This window comes from Tupaia chinensis, unplaced genomic scaffold, assembly GCF_000334495.1.
Source record: "Tupaia chinensis unplaced genomic scaffold, TupChi_1.0 Scaffold138910_1, whole genome shotgun sequence".
NCBI classification, from domain to species: Eukaryota; Metazoa; Chordata; class Mammalia; order Scandentia; family Tupaiidae; genus Tupaia; species Tupaia belangeri.
Window position 1 is genome coordinate 905890 of NW_006198801.1, and position 20935 is coordinate 926824.

Consider the following 20935-nt stretch of genomic DNA (forward strand, 5'->3'; position numbering starts at 1 on the left):
CAAAGTTGGCTGTGTCAGTTTATACCCCGGGCCAGCCACAGGAAGGGTTGCGACGGCCCCACATCCTCACCAACCTTTGGTACTGTCAGACTTTTTCATTTTCATCAATCTGGTGGGTGTATAATGTGAGTTTTCCATTTTCTCTAAATTTATTTCATTTGCAAGAGTGGATTGAAGTAAAAGCATCAAGTTAAAAACTCGCACAGATGGTATGTGGGATATGGCAGAGACCCAGAGGTTTTAGAAATGTGGTACTAACCGATGTTTCTGTGCAGCCGACTCCACGGGAACCCACTCCCTCTACACAACGTACCAGGACTACGAGATCATGTTCCACGTCTCCACCCTGCTCCCCTACACCCCCAACAACAGGCAGCAGGTGAGTGGTTTCCAGGTGACGCACAGCTGAGCCTCAGGGCATTCTCCTTCCCGGTGCCTGTTGGCTGGCTGCCCGCCTGGCATTGACTCTCCTGATACCATCCTGTGGATCAGATGGAGGCCTTTGGCCTTGGAGACCCTCTGTACTGTGGTTGCTTCTGCTGGGGGTTAGAGACAAAGCCAGGGTGGTGTGAAGTCTGCCTGAGAACAGTTCCTCTTGCTGTTCCTTGGCCACCCTGCTTACCTCTTACTGCCCCCATTCCTCTCCCTGGTCTTGAGTCATCACTGGTCTTATGAAAAGGAACAGTGATTCAACCAACATCATTTTGACTGCAACTATCAGAAACTCAAACCAAACCAACCGGCCTAAGTAAAAATTCAAGTTACTGGATTATATAATGCTAAGATTCTGAGAGAGTGCTGGCCTTTGGTATGGCTGGATCCAGGGGCTGAAACAGTATTAGGAATCCTGTCCATTTCTCACCCCGGTTGGCTTTGTAGTGGCTTTATTCATAGGCCTTCCCAAGCAGTGCCAAAGATGCCCCTAGCAGCCCTAGGCCCACCTCTGGCCAACTTAGCCACCCCAGGAGGAGGAAAGCTGTTCCAATCGCCCCAGGAATGTGTTGGGGCTAAATCTGGTTGAGCCATCCCCATGCCAGTCCCTCAGATGGTCTTTAGGATTAGAACACACTGCTCAGCCAAGCCTGAGACACATGTCCACCACCAGCGAGAACAAGCAAGTCAGCTCGACCCAGAATGTGGTCAGGGAGATACTTTCCCAAAGGGCTGGGTGTGGCTACCAGAGAAGGAAGGGCCACTGGGTAGGCAACAAAGCAGACACCCACTGCTGAGAGGCGGCCATGGCAGCGTGATCCAGCTCCTGTCCTGGACACGTCATGCTGCCCGGACCTGGGTAGCAGCACTCCTCCTTTCTAACAGATAAGCCCCACCAAGTGCTGGCAACTTAGGATATCAGATATTAATGATTTCACAAGGCTAACCTAATAGCATGCTATGAAGAGCACTGGTGGGCCAATCCCCTGGCCTACTGGTTAAAGTAGCTAGCTCCAACATGGCTGACTACACTATCCAAATCCCAGCCCCAGAGCCTTGAAACACATTCAGGCATGCGTGTGTACATTCCCAAAGCCCCAACAGGATGGAGGATGGAGGAGAAGGGTTTGCAGTGTGACTGTGCCCCATTGTGGAGTGCTTTCCCCTCCCTCTTCACTCCCTCTGGCAGACGCACACACCCTCCGGCAAAATTTAAATAAACAAACAAAAAAAAAAGAGCATTAGTTTCAGAATCAAGCCTGAGTCTGAGTTCTTTCTTTGCCATTTCTTAGCCCTATGATCTTAGGAAAGTGTTTACCGCTCTCTGGAAAATGAGCAGAATGATAGTACCTGTGTTGGGATCACTGAGAAAATCCAGGCGCTCATGCCTGAAACCACAGCATGAGGCAGGCCTGACACACAGAAGGCTCCTAGGGAATGGGGCCGATTCCCGAGTGTTTGGGAGGCGTGGAGGTGAAAAGCGTAGCTCAAACAGTCCAGTAGAAGGGGGTTAGCATCCTGACTCTTTCCTTCCATTGCTGCATGACTTAGGGCAAATCATCTAACTTGGGTAAGCTTAAGTTTTCTCATCTGTAAAAGGGGATAAAATGAGTTAATGCTGGATGGTAGGGAAGATTAAATGAGATTGCTAGTTTAAGATGTGGAGTAAAATGTCTAATATAGGATCACCCATAGTAAGCAGGTACTTTATCTAGCAGTTTAGTTTAATGCTCTTAAAAACACATATAAAATGGGCCAGCCATGGGGACCAGCAGGTAGCATGGTGGTTAAGGCACTGAACACTCTCACATGGTTCGAGTCCTGGTCCTGGTGGCTTGCTTCCCTCTCCCCGGCTCTCTTTCTCTCTCTGTGTCTCTCTCTCTGGTCAAATTAAAATAAATGAATAAATAAATTTAATTAAATAATTCTTTTTTTTTTTTTTTTTTTTTTTTTTTTTTAAGGTCTTTGCCAATGGCACATGTCACTATCAGCCAGGGAGGATGGCCACGTCGCAATCCCCTCTCCTCCACTCTCTTCTCGGGATCTTGGGCACGCATGCACACGTTGGGACATGAGTTTAAGCCACCGTGTCCGAGACTCAAACCGCGGTTGGCTACATGGGAGATCAGCAACATAGCCATTACGCTAACTGCTGGTCCCAAATTAAATAATTCTTTAAAAAAAAAATGGGCCAGCCAGGTGGCCTACCCAGGTGGCATGGTGGTTAAGGCAGCTGGATCCCATGTGGCCAGCTGTGCAGTTTGCATCCTGGACCTGGTAGCTTGAGAAACACACTGGACACCTGTGCATGCCCAAAATCCCCAGAGGAGATTATAGGAGAAGGGATTGAGATGGGACGTGATGATTTCTCACTTTCCCCCCTCAGTCTCTCTGTCTCTCTCCAATGAGTGCTTGTGTCCATAGCAAAGAAAGAAAGAAAGAAAGAAAGAAAGAAAGAAAGAAAGAAAGAAAGAAAGAAAAGAAAAAGAAAAAGAAAGAAGGAAAGAAAGAACGAAAATGGGCTAGCTAGCAGCATGGTGGTTAAGGTAACTAGATCCCACATGCCTGACTGCGCAGTTTGAGTACTAGACCTGGCAGCTTGAAAAAACATACTGGGTTTGTGCCCAGAGCCCTGAAAGAAAAAATGGAGAAGGGATTGCAGTGTGGCCATCCCTCATGGGGGGTGCTTTCTCACGTTTCCTTAGCACATGTGCCACTCTAGCAAAATAAAGATAAAAATAAACACACACACACACATAAAGAACTAAGAGTTTAATGGTCAGAGTTGAGCTGCTAGTGCGTACCAATTTTACGCCATGACCCACCCCGTTTAGAGCTACAGAGGTCTCTCGTCTAGATCCCATATTACCAACATGGATTCCTTAACACTTACATGAAGACTAAGCTTGTATAAATGAGAACAATATAATCTTGGCAAATAAGCAGAATGCTATGAGCACGTCATTACCTACAAAGATTATAGATCTTCCTTAAACCCTGGCAGACAAAGGAGAGGAGACATAGCTCCCTTAGGCCACACCGAAGCCACAGCTGGCCCAACCTTCCCAACTCAGACATCTGGGGCAGGCTAGGCAGTGGCCTAGAACTGGCCCTGTCGGCAGTTTCTGGTCCGACTCTGCCATTGTTGGTGAGTATGGCCCTGGCCTATGCTCTCCTTCAGCAGATATTATTGAGTAGCCCCTGTGTGCCAGCCACTGCTATTGGGTCGTCAGAAAAGTCATGATCCATTTTCACATAGACAAATACATCGTAACTTTTCCAACAACCCAATAGTTCTGCGAGTACAACAGACGTGAACAGGCGTTCTGTTCTCCTGGAGCTGACCCTCCACTGGGAAGACACAGGCAGGGAGCAGAAGGAAGAGGGAAAAGCCATTGGATGCAGGGAGTTGATAAATGTTAAGTCGTGGGGCCAGAGTGCTGGGGGAGTGCTGGGGGCTGGGTGGATCTTGGATAAGTCAGCAAAGACCTCTCTGGGAGGGTGACATTTCAGCAAAACCCTGGAGAGACGAGGAAGGAAGCCATGTGGACATCTGGGGGAGGGATGGTTCAGGCAGAGGGAACGGCCAGCACAGAGGCCTGCAGGAAAGAACGTTTATGCTGTGTTTGGGGACCAGCAGGAGGCTGGTTGGCTGGAGCAGAGTGAGTGAGGGGGGCTTGGGAAATGTCCGAGAAGCCATGGCCAGGGCCTGGGTGCTTTTGGCTGAGCAAGAGGAGCTATGGAAGGGCTCTGAGCAGAGGAGAGACACTACCTAGCTCAGGTTTCCACAGGCCCCTCTGGCTGCACGTGGGGAACAGACAGTGGGAGTGATGGGAATGGGGACAGTGAGCAGCTGTTGAGATGGTCCATGCAGGATCCTCCTAGCCAACCTGTGACACTTTTCTCTCCCCACTCTTCCCATTTTTCAGCTACTAAGGAAGAGGCACATAGGGAACGACATCGTGACTATCATCTTCCAGGAGCCCGGAGCACTGCCTTTCACCCCCAAGAACATCCGCTCACACTTTCAGCACGTCTTCATCATCGTCCGCGTCCACAACCCCTGCACTGATAACGTCTCCTACAGGTATGTACCAGCACTGTGCTCGGCCTGCGCACACCGCTGCCCGAATGGCAGGAAAGCCCATCTCCAGCCTCTGCCACGTGCGGCCAGGGTAGCCTGTTGTCAGAATGGGCTGCCTCCTGTGCCGCGTGTCAGTGCTTCACTTGGGGAGCCCCCCATCCCCACGCCACCTAAGAAAGTGAGTCGCAACCAAAAACAATCATGGCCCTCCAGGTTTTTTTTGTTTGTTTTTTGTTTTTTAGAGTTCGCTATAGGGCGCCTGTGCTCACCACAGAGATAGACAGAGAGACAGAAAGCAATAAATCACCCCCCGGGGGGATGGCCACGCCACAATCCCTTCTCCATTCTCCTCTCAGGATCTTGGGCACGCATGCACACATACCTGGTGTGAGTTTTAAGCCACCGGATTCAGGATTTAAACTGCAGTCGACTATGTGGGAGTCTAGTGACGTAACCATCAATGCCATCTGCTGGTCCCATGGCCCTCCAGGGTTTTTTTTGATTTTTTGTTTGTTTGTTTGTTTGTTTGTTTTTAAGAATTATCTTATTTAACTTTATTTATTTATTTATTTATAATTTGATCAGAGAAAGACAAAGTGAGAGTAAGACAGAGAGAGAGAGCAGACACAAAAAAGCACGTGAAAAAGCAAGCCGCCAGGTCCAGGATTCAAACTGCAGTCAGCCATGTGAGAGTCTAGTGTCCTTAACCACCGTGCCATCTGCCAGCCCTCAAGTTTGATAAGGAAATCTTTAGAGATTTGCACTTGCTGTTTTTACTTACTGGAAGGCATGTGCTCTGGGGGACAGGAATCACCCACCAATGGGGCAGGGCCCTGTTGAATTCCCAACACACACATGCACATGCTCAACATGTTTTTCAAGCTGCCAGGGTTGGGACTCAGATCATGGTCAGCCCCATGGGATCCAGCACCCTTATCCACTAGGCCGCAGGACTGACCTCTGGCTTAAGACAAAAAGGGACTCGGATGTTGGCTTTGTTTTTCTGACAATTCCAAGCTTAGCAAAGTCGCCAGCTGCAAACTCAGCAAAGAGAGAGCTTGCTTTCCCAGGCATGGTATCAGAAACCCCAAGAATTCAGGCTTACTGACCTGTTGGAATCACATGCCTGTCCTAGAGTCAGAATGACTGACGGGGCCCAGTCACCAGGTCACAAGGACCAAGAGACACAGGAATGAAGTCCCAAAGGCAAATTAGAAGATGAAAAGATGAAGGCAGGACAGGTGACCACCCACGGAGGTGGGCCCCACTCGAGACGTAGAACTGAGGCTTTTTAGTTCACAAGTAGACAGTAGCTCTTGCCTTAGTCCTGTTCTGTGCCCTCCCCAAGTAGAAGTGTTCACGTAGTGCAGGGGCTGGCTCCCACTGGACGGATGGAAAGCCCTCAGGATGTGGGCAGAAGGATAGAGTCTTGATCCTCAAAAAGCCATCCAGTCAACCTGGGGCCAGGCCAATGTCAGCATTTGTCCCTGGAGGCTCTCAGGAATGTTATTTTCCATTTTTAGAAAATGGTTTGGGGCCAGTCCCATGGCCTAGTGATTAAAAGAACTGGACCCCACATGGCCAGCCATGGTTTGAATCCTGGTCCCAGGGACTTGAAAAATGTGCTGGGCCTATGTGTCCAAAGTCCCAACAGGATGGAAAGACGGAAGAGAAAGGGTTGCGGCATGACCACACCCCATGGGGAGGTGTTTTTTTTCCTCTTTTTTTTTTTTTTCTTTAAAGCACATTTGCTCACTAGAGAGAGAGTAAAAATGAGAAATCACCCCCAGGGGGGTTGGTCACACTTCAGTCCCTTTTCCTTCATTCTCCTCTTGGGGTTTGGGGCATACATGCGTCCATACCTGGTATGTCTTTTAAGCCACCAGGTCTAGGATTCAAACCACAAAATGGGCCATGTGGAATCCAGCAGCCTTTACCACCATACCCTGCCTGACCCTTTTAGGGGTGCTCTGTCTCTTTCTCCAGTGAGCACATTTGCCCTCTGACAATTAAAGAAAATAAGCAAACAAACAAAAATGGTTTGAAATTAAAAAGGTATGTGGAGGAACCAGCAGATAACATAGTGGTTATATCACTGAATTCCCACGCGGCCGATGGCAGTTTGAGTCCTGGACCCAGTGGCTTCAGACTCACGCTGGGCACGTGTGTGTGTATGCATGCCCAAAATCTTGAAAGGAGAATGGAGAAGGGATTGTGGCAAGGCTGTTTTCCCACAAGGGGTGATTTCTCGCTTTCTGCTTCTCTGGAGAGCACACACTCTCTATAGCAAAAACCTCTTCACCCGGGAACCAGCATTTAGCGTAATGGCTATGTCGCTGGACTCCCACGTAGTCGACCGCGGTTTGCGTCCCAGACCCGGTGGCTTAAAAAACTCACGCCGGGCGCGTGTGCGTGCGTGCCCAAGATCCCGAGAGGAGAATGGAGGAGAAGGGATTGCGGTGTGACCATCCCCGCTGGGGGGTGATTTCTCGCTTTCTGTCTCTCTGTCTCTCTGTCTCTGTCTGGCGAGAGCATGCGCCCTGTAGCGAAAACCTCTCCAAGTTGAAAAACCTCTTCCCCCCAAAAAAATGTATGCAGATAGAAGTCTCTCTCCCACCTTTGACCCCAGCCACCCAGTAGCTCTTATAGAAGTGACCATACACTCTGCGTTTTGTGTGTCCTGGTACTTGACGCACACGCAGGCAAGTACCTGTGTTCCATTTCTGCTCTTATTTATAGATAGTTGCATGTCATACATGAGGTTCTTCATCCCAGTTGTGTTTTTTACTTAACTGTCTTTGAGATTTTTCCATCTTAGTATGTAAAGTGCTTTCTCATTCTTTATGACTGTTTTAATATTTCATTGTATTGGGACCAGCAGTTAGCGTAATCGCTATGTTGCTGAACTTCCACGTAGTCGACCGCAGTTAGCGTCCCGGACCCGGTGGCTTAAACTTATGCGCATGTGTGTGCGTGCCCAAGATTTCTAGAGGGGAATGGAGAAGAAGGGATTGTGGTGTGGCCATTGCCCCTGGGGGTGATTTCTCACTTTCTGTCTCTCTGTTTCTGACTGGCGAGTACACGTGCCCTATAGCAAAAACCTCTTCCAAAAAAAAAAAAAAAAAGATATTTCATTGTATGAATACATGATCATTGGTCCCATCCTCTTTTTTTTTTTTTAAATGTATTTCTTCCATGAAAGAGAAGCAAGCACCCTCAGTATGGCCTCATCACGCTTGATCCCCTCCAGCCTTCCAGCCATCGGGATGCCGGGCGCACACGCATGCCCCGTATGTTTCAGGTAGATGCAGGATCTGAACTGCGATGCTCATTGTTCTCCAGCATTGCAGAGCAGCACCCTACTCCCTGTGCCAACATGGCCGAGCCTTTGTTCAATGATTAGTTTGGAGATGATCTCACTCTGTTGCCCAGGCCAGCCTCAAGGTCACATCCTTCTGCCTCAGCTTCCCAAGTAGCTGAGATGACAAGCTCGGCCCCCTCTCCCCCTACACCTTGCCTTGTCCTCTTTTGGGCATGCAGGTTGTTTCCCAATACCCGCAATGAAGAGTCTCGTTCATCCCCTCATTGCTCGTGTGTCCAAGTATACAGCTGTAGGGTAAATTCCCAGAAATGGGGATGCCGCATCCAAGGGTATGTGTGTAGGGCACTGGGAATTGCTGGAGTCCACCTATTTCTTTCAGCTGGGCGTTTGAGAGCAGAGGGGGCAATCCAATGTTCAGCTCTCGCTGCTGAGAACCTCGTGCTGACAGTGTTGCCCAGTGGCCCCCGGGAGCCAACACACCACATGTCCACAGCCCTGAGGCCCCCCGCCCACTTGTTCCTGGGACACAGTGGCAGCTACCGAGTGCCTGCACTTCTGGCTCTGTGTGGGGCTGAGGACATAGGTGATAGCAGGGTTTACACATGCACTGTTCCATGACAGTGGAAAGGTATTCTGCTGAGGGACAACGGGAGGTGTTCACACACACACACAAACACACATACACACGTAAAAGGGGGGACCTTCTTATAATGCATCTAAAGTGGGGGACTGAGTTAGCATGGGTGGGCCCTTCTCACCTCCTGTCTACTCTGACCTCCTTCCCAGGTCAGCATAGTCTCCAGGGTAATTTCTTCTTTCTGATGCACAAAACTCTTCTGTTCTTAGTGTTGTGTGTATGCATGTACATGCGCATGCATGTGCACACACAGTATTTTAGACAGGGTCTCACTGTGTTGCAGCATCTTAACTAGCCGAGGTTGCAGGCACGCACCACTGTGCCTGGCCTTTAAGAGTGGGCCAGAATTGGGGGACCAGCAGTTAGCATAATGGCTATGTCGCTGGACTCCCATGTAGTCGACCGCGGTTCGAGTCCCGGACCCAGTGGCTTAAACTCATGCCGGGCACGTGTGCATGCGTGCCCAAGATCCCAAGAGGAGAATGGAGGAGAAGGGATTACAGCGTGACCATCCCCCCTGGGGGGTGATTTCTCACTTTCTGTCTCTCTGTCTGGCGAGCGCACGTGCCCTGTAACAAAAACCTCTCCAAAAAATAATAATAATAATAAAAATTAAAAAATAAAAGAGTAGGCCAGAATTGAATGCAGGCCTCCCTTGTGACCCCAGCCTGCCAAGCAGCAGCTCTGGGCACATGCTACCATGGTTGGACCCCTGTCTTGCTCCTTACGGTTGAATTTAAAATATTTTTATTATGCAGTATTTTAAACATTCTGAAAAGTACAGAAAATAATGTAACAGATACCCATGTGCCCACCAACAGATTTAACAGATGTTAACATTTTGCCTTGTTTGCTTCCGCTCTCCCCCTTTTCTTGATTTTTTATAAGAAAGAAAATGTTAGAGATGTAACCAAAGCCACCCCGCATCCACACCCTCTCCCCATCCCTGATCCACAGGCAGCTCCTCTCGATGTACCCAGCCCTGTCTCCCCGCTATGGGTCAGACCCCACAGGTGTCCGGGCCTGACCCTACCCAGCCTATCTTCCTGCCCCTCTACCCCTCTGGATGCCTGGCCTCTATTTGTCCTTCAGGATTAAACTCAGACACACCTGTGTCTTCCTCCTATGGTTGTTGCTGGACACATTTCTGTCGTAGCTCTGGTCACACCCTAAGAACAACTTATTGACATGGTTCTTGGCTCCCTTAAAGGTGACCCAAGTTGCCTGTATCTACCATGGCACAGTGTTTGGCACACGACGGGCCCTGCAGACATTTGTGCTGGCTAGACTGACAGCTGACCCACACATTGTAGGCACCAGAAAATCATTGTTAAATAACTGTCGTGAGTATTCTATAGAGACTTCATTGAGCGACACACAGTGGATCAGATGACCTGGCGGTCACCGCACCTCATAGTTGTGTAATGAGTTGTCCTCCTCCATTTCTGAGCGGCACACCAGCATCATCCTTATAACCCGTGGACTTAAAAACTTAGTCCCTCCTGCGAGGAAATAAGGGACCAACTGTTTTTTGTGTATTTTTGGGGGGTGAGAGAGGTTTTTGCTATAGGGCGCGTGAGCACCAGAAAGACAGAGACAGAGAGATAGGAAGTGAGAAATCACCCCCCGGGGGGATGGCCACGCCACAATCCCTTCTCCTCCATCCCTTCTCCTCCATTCTCCTCTCGGGATCTTGGGCACGCACGCACATGCGCTCGGCGTGAGTTTTAAGCCACTGGATCCGGGACACAAACCACGGTCGACTACATGGGAGTCCAGTGACATAGCTGTTATGCTAACTGTTGAGACCAGCTGTTTTGATTGTCTAAAATTCTTAAGCAGTTTGCCGTTTTGCAATTCTTAAAATCTGTTAAATTGGTTCAGCCCCATCCCAACCTGGCAACTTGAAAAACACTCTGGACACACGTGCATGCATGCCATGAATCCCAACAGGGTAGAGGAGAAGGGATTGTCGTGTGACCACATCCCCTTGGGGATACTTCTCCCCCCAACCCCCAGCAAGTACACGTACTCTTTGGGAAAAAAAAAAAAAAATCATGAATTGGGCCTATGAGAAAAGCCAAAATCCATCCCTACAAGTGGCCAAATGCTGGATGAAGAAGTTGCAAAGCTTTTCATATATGTAAAGTACAATCTGACCATACTGAGTTAGAATGGAGGACTGGTGAGGTCATCTCATCCCTGCCCCTGCCTGGGGGCAAGGCTGTACCCACAAGATTTCCCATCGTAGAAAATGTGCCTAGTTCTTGTGGTCTTTGCAGAATGTCAGTGCCAGGAAACGTTTTTTTCTTTTAAACCTACACCCACTGTACCTTGGTCAAAATCCCTTTCTTTTGAGTCCATCTCTTCAAGTCTAAGTCATTAGTCAGTACTGAGCGCCTCGGTTGGTGCTGGGGAGTCCACCAAGTCCACATGACAGCCCTGGGGCATGCAGGGTCACTGGACAGTGCACAGTGGCATTGGAGAGCAATTGGTCTGGCCTGACCCACTGGGTCACACAGTGCTCCTTCATGACTTCCTGTGCACGCCTCGCTCTCCCCTTTCCATCCTTCACAGTGATCTGGGCAGAGTGCTGATCTGTCACCTGCATCTGGCAGGGATCCTAAGCAGATGCCCCCTCAAGGACTTAACTCAAGAACGTTAATGAACAGACTACCAAGGCAGGTGTGCGGGGACAGGTTACAGGAGCCCGCGTGGAAGGTGAGGCATCCAGAAGCCAGCAATAGCAGGGGGCCATGACCCACCCCCAGGCTGGATGGAGTGGGAGAAGAAGTTCCTGGAAGCTGGTGAGAGCCAAGGCCAGTGCCCAAGAGAGCGAGCACCCAGTAAGTGCTTGTCAGGCAGTGGATGTCAGACAGAGTCCCTCTTGTCAAGGTGGGGAGGGGGAGAGAGTGGGGTGTCAACTAAGTCTGAATTAGCATTGCCCTGTGTGTGGATTTCATGATTTCATGGGTTATTTTAACATCAATCATCTATTTTGGGGGTATCAGCAGGTGGTGCAATGGTTAAGGTGCTGGACTCCCATGTGGCCGACTGTGGTTCAAGTCCTAGACCTGGCAGCTGCTTTCTTGCTTTCTCACATTCTCTCTCTCCTCTCCTTCTCTCTCTCTTTCTCTCTGTCTCTCTCTCTCTCTCTTGTAAGTACATATACCCTATAGCAAATTTAAAATAATAATGATAAATAAAATAAATAAATAGGGACCACCAGATGGCGTAATGGTTGCGTATCTACATTCCCATGTAGTCTACCGCAGTTGAAGTCTTGGACCCAGCATCTTAAAACTCAGAATAGGCATGTGTGTATGCATGCCCAAAATCCCAGGAGGAGAGTGGAGGAAAAGGGATTGTGGTGTGGCCATCTCCTCTGGGGAGTGATTTCTCACTTTCTGTCTCTCTGTCTCTTTCTAGATAGAGAGACCTCTGGTGAGCACATGTGCCCTACATTAAAAAAAAAAAAAATCTCTCTTAAAAAAATAATAATTAGGGAACCAGCAGTTAGCGTAATGGCTATGTTGCTGGATTCCCATGTAGTCGCGTCCCGGACCCGGTGGCTTAGAACTCACACCAGGCGCGTGTGCGTGCATGTCCAAGATCCCAGGAGGAGAATGGAGGAGAAGGAATTGCGGCATGACCATCCCCCCTGGGGGTGATTTCTCGCTTTCTGTCTCTCTGTCTTTCTCTGTCTGTCTGGTGAGCGCACGCGCCCTATAGCGAAAAACTCTCAAAAAAATAAATAAATAAAATAAAAAATAATAATTAAATAAATAATTCTTTTAAAAATCGTGATAATGAAATGACTTGTTTTTAAATTGCCCTGCTGGACCATCAGGTGACATGGTGGTTAAGACACTGGCCCACATAACCAGTTGTGTAGTTTGAGTCCCAGACCCAGTGGCTTGAAAAACAGGCTGGGCATGTATTTATGTGTGCCCATGATCCCAAGAAAAGAATAGAGGAGAAGGGATTGTGACATGGCCACACCCCAGGGAGTGGGTTCTCACTTTCCCTCTCTGCCTCTCTCTGGTGAGTATACATACCCACATGGCTGACTGTATGGTACAAGTCTTGGACCCAGCCGCTTAAGGAACATGCTGGGTGTGTGTGCATGTGTGCCCAAAATCTCAAAAGGAGGGGGAGTGAGAAGAAGGGACTGGAGCATGACCAGGCCCTGTGGAGGGTACTTTCTCCTCTCCCTGTCTGACTCTGGTGAGCACACATGCCTTCTAGCAAAAAGAAAGAGACAGAGAGAGAGAGAAACTGTAGGCGCTCTTCTCTTAATACCATGCTCATAAATTGAGGGCTTTTTTGTTTTGTTTCGTTTATTTTTGCTAGAAGGTGCATGTACTTGTCAGAGAGAGAGGGAGAGAGAGAAGGAGAGAGAAAACACCCCCCCTGGGTGGGGCATAATCATACCACAGTCCCTTCTGCATTTCTGCATTCTATCAAGGTTTTAGGTACACCCAGTGTGGGGGGGTTTTTTTAGTTTGGGTTAGGTTGGGATTATTTTTTAGTTTTTGTTTAAGGCGCATGTACTCACCGAGAGACAGAGACAAAGAGAGAGAAAATAAGAAACCACCCCCCAAAGGGAGGTGGCCAAGCTGTAATCCTTTCTCTTCTCCATTCTAAGTTTGGGGTTTTGGGCATGCACACACATGCACAGCATGTTTTCCAGGCTACTGGGTCTGGGACTCAAACTGTGTACTCAGCCAAGTGAGATCCACCTGCCTTAGCCACCATGCCACCTGTCTGGTCCCACATCTGGTGTGTTTTTCAAACTACTGGGGTAGGAATTTGAACCACAGGCAGCCATTTGGGATCCGGCTCACCTTAACCACAAGGCTACATAACTTTATAGAAGACTTTATAGAAGATGAATGCACGCAATACATGTTAAAGGAAAAATTTATTGCTCGCTCATTTTTCTTTTTTTCTTTTTTCTTTTACATTTTTGCTCGCTCATTTTCATCAACTCATTCTACTCTTATGGAACCCGCTTCATTCAACCCTCTGTAAGAACCATCTTCCCCTGTCCTGGGTGAACACTCTGGCAGATGCCTTAGCCTTTCTGATTGTCTACCAAAAGGCCACCAAGTCACCACTCAGTTTGCTCATTAGAACAAGATAATCATCAAATCTCCAAACTCGACTCATCAGTGAATCTTCTCTTCTTTCCCGGCTCTGGGCTACTTCCTGCTGGAAGCCTCAGTGGATAGGGATCCCGACCACCTCTCCTCCCTCTCCCCCCTGGCCTTTTCTTCCAGCCCTGCCAGCTGCCAGGTTCTAACCCACCCTGGGTTGGAGCATAGAGAGAACAGGGAGGTCGAGACATCCCACATGGCTGTGGTCGTAGCTGGCTGCTGCTTGCGAGGCTCTCCAGGGCTCTCTGCGTGCCCTCTAGCTCTTGCAGGCCAGGGGACAGGCCCCAGCCTCCTCCTTGCTGTGGGAGTCCCACAGGAGGTCCCTACCCGGGAATAGGAGTGGGCATGGGGAGAGAATGGGCCTCATCACCCGACTTTCTCCACAGACTTCCCCCCTCTCTCTAGTTTGCACAGTCGGTGATGGGTTCAAGAGTTTCGAGGAGCAGGGTTTTACGTTTCCTTTTTATGCTCTCGCTGAGTTACTTTCCCATTCCTGTCATAATGGCATCTCGGTCAAAACTGAAGCAGAAAGGGTACCATTTTAACTTCCTGTCACAGTGACTTTTCAGAATCACCCTGGTTGAGATGGCTTACAAGGCATTAGTGTCTACACAAGCATTTGAAAGAACTAAATCGCATAAGTGTCCCTTATCAGTCAGATAGTCCCATAGTAATGCTGTGTGACAAACCCCCTCAGAACTCAGAAGCTCACAAACGATGACTGTTTCTTTCTGACTCACAGCTCTGCAGGTCAGCTGGGTCTGGCCAGGCTTGGTTCCAGTTCTCCTCCTCCTCCTCCTCCTTCTGGACCCAGAAGACCACATGGGGCATGTTCATCCCATGGCTATAGCAGGAGCATAGGAGGCAAGCCCAGGGCACAAAATATTTAAAATCTTTGCTTGAAAGCCGTTGGGCCAGCCCCATGGCCTAGTATATTAAGGGAGCTGGATCCCACATGGCTGACCACGGGGTTCAAATCCTGTCCCCAGTGGCTTGAAAAAACACACCAGGCGGGACCAACAGTGAGCGTAATAGCTATGTCGCTGGACTCCCACGTAGTCGACCGCGGTTCGCGTCCCGGACCCGGTGGCTTAAAACTCATGTCAGGCGCATGTGCATGCATGCCCAAGATCCCGAGAGGAGAATGGAGGAGAAGGGATTGCGGTGTGGCCATCCCGCCTGGGGGGTGATTTCTCACTTTCTGTCTCTCTGTCTCTCTCTGTCTTTCTGTCGAGCGCACGCGCCCTATAGCAAAAACCTCTCAAAAAAAAAAATCTAGACATGTGTGTGTCTTTGTCTGTGTATATGTTTGTGTATGTGTGTGAGTGCATGTGCATGCCCTAAATCCCAACAGGATGGAGAAATGGAGAAGAAAAGATTATGGCATGACCTCATTGAGGGGAACTTTCTTCCTTTCTATCTGGCTGTCTGTGGTGAGCACACATGCCCTATAGCAAAAAAAGGAAGGAAGGAAGGAGGGAGGAAGAGGGAGGGAGGAAGAGAGAGAGAGAAGGAGAAGGAAGGAAGGAAGAAAGGAAGGAAGGAAGGAAGGAAGAAAACCAGCCAGACATTGACCAGATCAGATCACATGACCCATGACCAGGCCCAGGCTCAAAATACCTGCCTTTGAAGTGGAGAAGAAATAGTGAGTTTTTGCCAAATTAAAATCGAATCTACCATACAATCTGTGTATGTAAAACTGAAATGAATAATACTTGGGAAACTGTCCTTTGATGTTGGTGGATATTCAGACATCTACTGTATAGTAAGTAAAAACAGATGTATATGCCTTAAGACTTGTTTTATTTTCCTCTCTAGTTAGCCAGCAAATTACTAATCAAATGTGGATTTCCACTCCTTTTTTCTTTCTTTTTTTTTTTTTTTTTTAAGTAATGGAAAACTGTAGACACCTGAGATAGAGGAGCACGGGAAGTGGCAGAGGGTGAGAAATAGGAGTAAAATATATGTATACCTTTATATATACGTGTGTGTGTGTGTATATATGAAACTAGAAATGGAAAATTATTGCCAATAGCATGTATGATTAAGCAACTATGTAGAATATTCTGGATGGGAAATCACATTTTGTATGCTGTAATGATGTTCAGGAAGTGAATGTAAATTAATTAATTAAAAATAATAATAAGTAAATTTTTAAAAAGAGAAAGATTTTTGTTATAGGACGTATGCTCTCACTGAAGAGACAGACAGGAAGTGAGAGATCACCCCTTGGGCAGATGGCCATACCAAAATCCCTTCTTCGTTCTCCTCGTAGGATCGTGGGCATGCACACGCACATGCCCAGCGTTAGTATCAAGCTGCTGGATCACAGTCGACTGTGTAGGAGTCCAGCAACATAACCATTATGCCTAATCTACTGATCCTTGGATTTCCTTCTTTTTTTTTTTTTTTAATAGAATTATTTATTTATTTATTTAATTCCATTTGTTATCATTATTTGTTTTAATTTGACCAGAGAGAGACAGAGAGAAAGGGTATTTATTTAATTCCAAATGTTATCTTTTTTTTTTTCTTTTTTTTTTTTAATTTGACCAGAGTATAGTATATATATTATATATATACACACACATGCACATATATATAAATATATATATTTATGTTCCATGCAGCTTTTACCTATGTTATAACCCGATCTCTGGGGATTTTTTTTTTCCTTTTTTTTTCCAGAGAGAGATTTTTGCTATAGGGTGCACATACTCACTGAAGACGCAGAGAAACAGAAAGTGAGAAATCACCCCCTGGGGGGAAGGTCATGCCACAATCTCTTCTCCATTCTCCTCTCAGGATTTTGGGCACGTATGCTCACACCTGGTGTGAGTTTTAAGCCGCTGGGTCTGGGACTCAAACTACGGACAACTACTTGGAAGTCCAGTGACATAACTATTACACCATCTTCTGGCCTCTGGATTTCCATTCTTAAAAAATAAAAACCTAGGGCCCAGCAGGTGGCTTGGCAAAGGCTCTAGACTCCCACATGGCCAGCCACAGTTCAAGTCCCAGATCTGGCAGCCTAAAAATCACACTGCATGTGTGTACGTGCAGCCCCAAATTCCAGAATGGAGAATAAGGGATTGCATGGCCATCTGCCCTGGGAGGTGACTTCTCACTTTCCCTTGCACGGGGTCTCTCAGTCTCTCTTCTCTGGCGAGCACACGCACCCTATGGCAAAACCTTTAAAAAAAAAAAAAAAGAAACTCCTATTTTCACTTGTAGATTTTTTTTCTTAAAACAGTCTTAGCCCTGAGACCAGCAGTTAGCATAATGGCTATGTCGCTGGACTCCTATGTAGTTGACCGCGCTTCGAGTCCCGGACCCGGTGGCTTAAAACTCATGCTGGGCGCGTGTGCGTGCGTGCCCAAGATCCCGAGAGGAGAATGGAGGAGAAGGGATTGCGGCGTGGCCATCCCCCCGGGGGGTGATTTCTCGCTTTCTGTCTCTCTGTCTCTGTCTGTCTGGCGAGCACACATGCCCTATAGCAAAAACCTCTCCCAAAAAAAAAAAAAAAAAGAAAAAACAGTTTTAGTCCTTATCCTTCTAGTATCTAATGATTTTTCTTCCTCCTCAGTATGGCTGTTACCCGATCCAAAGACGCTCCTCTTTTCGGCCCCCCCATTCCCAGCGGAACCACATTCCGCAAATCTGATGTCTTCAGAGACTTCTTGCTGGCCAAGGTGATTAATGCTGAGAATGCTGCACACAAGTCCGACAAGTTCCACACCATGGCCACCAGGACCCGCCAGGAGTACCTCAAGGACCTGGCTGAAAACTGTGTCTCCAACACTCCCATCGACTCCACTGGCAAATTCAACCTCATCTCCCTGACCTCCAAGAAGAAAGAGAAGACAAAGGCACGGGCGGGCGCTGAGCAGCACAGTGCGGGGGCCATCGCCTGGAGAGTGGCGGCTCAGGACTATGCCCAGGGGGTAGAAATCGACTGCATTTTGGGAATTTCCAATGAGTTTGTGGTGCTCCTGGACCTTCGCACCAAGGAGGTGGTGTTCAACTGCTACTGTGGGGATGTCATTGGCTGGACCCCAGACTCCTCAACACTGAAAATCTTCTATGGGCGAGGGGACCACATCTTCCTCCGGGCTACAGAGGGCTCTGTGGAGGACGTAAGGGAAATTGTCCAGAGGCTGAAGGTAAGAGAGAAAGCTTAGCCTCATGTGGTTTGGCAGAGGCCTTACGCACTACTGAAATACTTTCTCTGGCCCAGTCAGTTAGGCTCAGGCGCTGATTGGCCCCAAGAGAATCAGAAGTGCCATTTGCCCACAAGGAGTCTGGTACTGCCTAGAGCCTGGGTTCTCCCAGGCTTGAGCTTTGAAGATTTGAGGCCCTCCATGCCATCACCTTGGAAGGACAAAAGACATGCTTAGGATACCTGGATGTTCATAGAAAGTACAGGTTTAAGTTAGTATTTAAAATGTAAGAGTACTTTCTAGAAGAATTAAAATAGAATGAAAAGGTTCCCAACCAAGGGTGGGGGAGAGGCAAGAGGAGAAAAAATGTTAGAAAACATGACAAAAGAAACAAAATGAACACAGTACGCTCCATATTAGTAATCCCAGTAAATGTGAACACTTTAACTTCTCCAGCTGAAAGACATGGTCTGAATAAAAACCTTACCCTAAACTCCAGGTGCACAACTTCGACTCGGACCATTGATCAAAACAAGAGTAGGACCAGCAGATAACATAATGGCTACATCTCTGGACTCCCATGTAGTCAACCACAGTTCAAATCCTGGACCCAGTGGCTTAAACTCACACCAGGTGCATGTGCATGCGTGCCTAGGATCCCTGGAGGAGAAGGAATTGCGGTGTGGCTATCCCCCCTGGGGGGTGATTTCTCGCTTTCTGTCTCTGTCTTTATGGCAAGCACACGCGTCCTATAGCAAAAGCCTCTCCAAAAATAAAAGTTCAATCAGAAGGCAAAGATTGTCAGACTGGATTAAAAGAACAAGATTCAAAATAGATACTGTCTAAATGAGATACACTCTAATTCAAGCACACAAATATCATCTTGAAAATTAAAGGATAAGAAAGAGATACATGTAAACAGTAACTATATCAGAGCTGGAAAGATAAATTTGTCTTACCAAAGACAAAGAGAAACATTTCGTGACGATAAACATATAAAGTATGTCGGGAATACACAAAAATGTTAAATTAATGTGCTCATAATAAAGATCCAAAATACAGGAGGCAAAAATTGACAGAAATGAAAGAAGAAATAGACCATGCAGCAATAATAACTTTAAGACTCTACTTTTTATTTTTTCGAGAGGTTTTCGCTATAGGGCGCGCGCGCTTACCAGACAGAGAGAGACAGAGAGACAGCGAGAAATCACCCCCCAGGGGGGATGGTCACACCACAATCCCTTCTCCTCCATGCTCCTCTCGGGATCTTGGGCACGCACGCACACATGCCCAGCGTGAGTTTTAAGCCACTGGGTCCAGGATGCGAACCGCAGTCGACTACGTGTGAATCCAGCGACATAGCCATTACGCTAACTGCTGGTCCCGAGACTCTACTTTCAATAAGTGATAGAACAACTAGAAAGGAAATCAGCAAGGATATGGAAGACTTAAACAACATTATCACCTACTTGACCTAGCAAACATTTATAGGACATTCCACCCCAAAGGTCTCACACTCTACAAACTCCCTGGTACATTCTCCAGGATAGACTACATACTAGGCTGTAAGACGAGTCGCGATACATTAAAAATGAATAAAACCATGGAAAGTGTATTCTAGGGTCCACATGGTAGCACAGCAGTAGTACAACTAGACACACTTGGGAAAGGTCCTGGGTTTGAGTCCTAGAACCTCCTTGGACCTGCCAGGCACATACAAGCTCATGATCCAGGTCAGCTGAGACTAGGGGTACACTAGTATGGAGGCCGTGTTGGGGGTATCTATCTCTCTTTCAGAAGAAATAAATAAGCTTAAAAAGTATTATATTCTCCAACCACAAATTAATTGAATTAGAAATCAACAAAAGGAAGAAACCTGGGAAATCCCTAAATATTTGGAGAGCAAACAATATGATTATAACCCCTGAGTCAAAGAAGTCATGAAGAAAATGAGAAGATGTCTTTAATTAGATAAAGACCGAAACAGAATATATCGAAATGTGTAAGGCGGAGGTAAGCAGGGCTTCCATGGGTATTTACAGCCTTAAGTGCCTATATCAGAAAAGAAGGAAAATATCTCCAACAAATAACTTGAGTTTCCATCTTTAAGAAAGTAGAAAAGAGAAAGAAAGTAACACACTAAACACAAAGTAAGCAGAATGGGGGGGGAGGGGGTAAAGATCACAGTAGAGACTGGTGAAATAAGAAAACAGGGGAAAAAAAGAGAGAAAAGAAAAAAATCAATGAAACCAAAACTCGACTATCTGAAACATCAACAAAACTGACAAACCTTCGCCTGGACTGATCAAGAAGAAAGAAAAGACATGAAGTACTAAACTTGGCTATTTAAAATGAAGCATGCTGAGAGGGCTTCAATGGTTCATGGAAAAAGTGGAATTCAACTATGAGCTTATTTTGGTGCAAAAAGTTGAAATCCATGCGTAGTTTTTTCATAGTATGCATTTGCATGAACTCTGAATACTTTCATATGACCAACCCTACAGAAATTAAAGTGTATGTAAGAGAATATTATGAACACTCTACGACTGCAGGTTAGATCATGTATTGGGTCATCAGAAAAGTCATGACGCAGTTTTGCATAGAAAAACACATCCTGGCTTTTCTGATGACCGAATAGATGAAATGGATGAACTCTTGGAAAGACACAAAGTACCCAAACTAATTCAATATGAAATAGGTCATCTCAATGACTTAAAACAAGTTTAAAAAAAAGTGATTAAAAATATGTCCCCCACCCCCAGGCCAAGGTAGTTTTAGTGGTCAATTCTGTCAAATATTGAAAGAAGTCATATCAATCCTTCATAAGCTCTTTCAGAAAAAAAAAAAAAAAAAAAAGAGAGAGAAAATTTTTTCTGCTCATCTACGTGAGTCAAGTATTTTCTCTGGTACCAAAATCAAGCAAAGATATCACACGAAGGTAACAAAAGTTTTAACCAAATGTTAGCAAACCAAAGCCAGCAACATATGGGGGAGGGGGGGAATCTTCAAAAGTTCGTGGAAGATGCATATTATGAATAAACTATACGCAGATTTCAAAATATTTTATACCGAAAGGAACTAATACTGTTAAAACTAAAAGTTTCATAAACTTTTAAAAGTCCTTTCATATAGGAAAAAAAA

The 20935-nt window shown here is 46.9% G+C and overlaps 1 protein-coding gene across 1 annotated transcript in view; it reads left to right on the forward strand.

Annotated features, from left to right (window-relative positions):
* The window catches only part of SIPA1L3 (signal induced proliferation associated 1 like 3), a 274665-nt gene that overhangs the window by 171990 nt on the left and 81740 nt on the right, over window positions 1-20935 (forward strand). The window contains exons 7-9 of the mRNA XM_006161714.3: window positions 276-379; window positions 4362-4519; window positions 17221-17797. Coding sequence (XP_006161776.1) covers window positions 276-379; window positions 4362-4519; window positions 17221-17797 — 839 coding nt within the window. The remainder of the gene's footprint in view (window positions 1-275; window positions 380-4361; window positions 4520-17220; window positions 17798-20935) is intronic.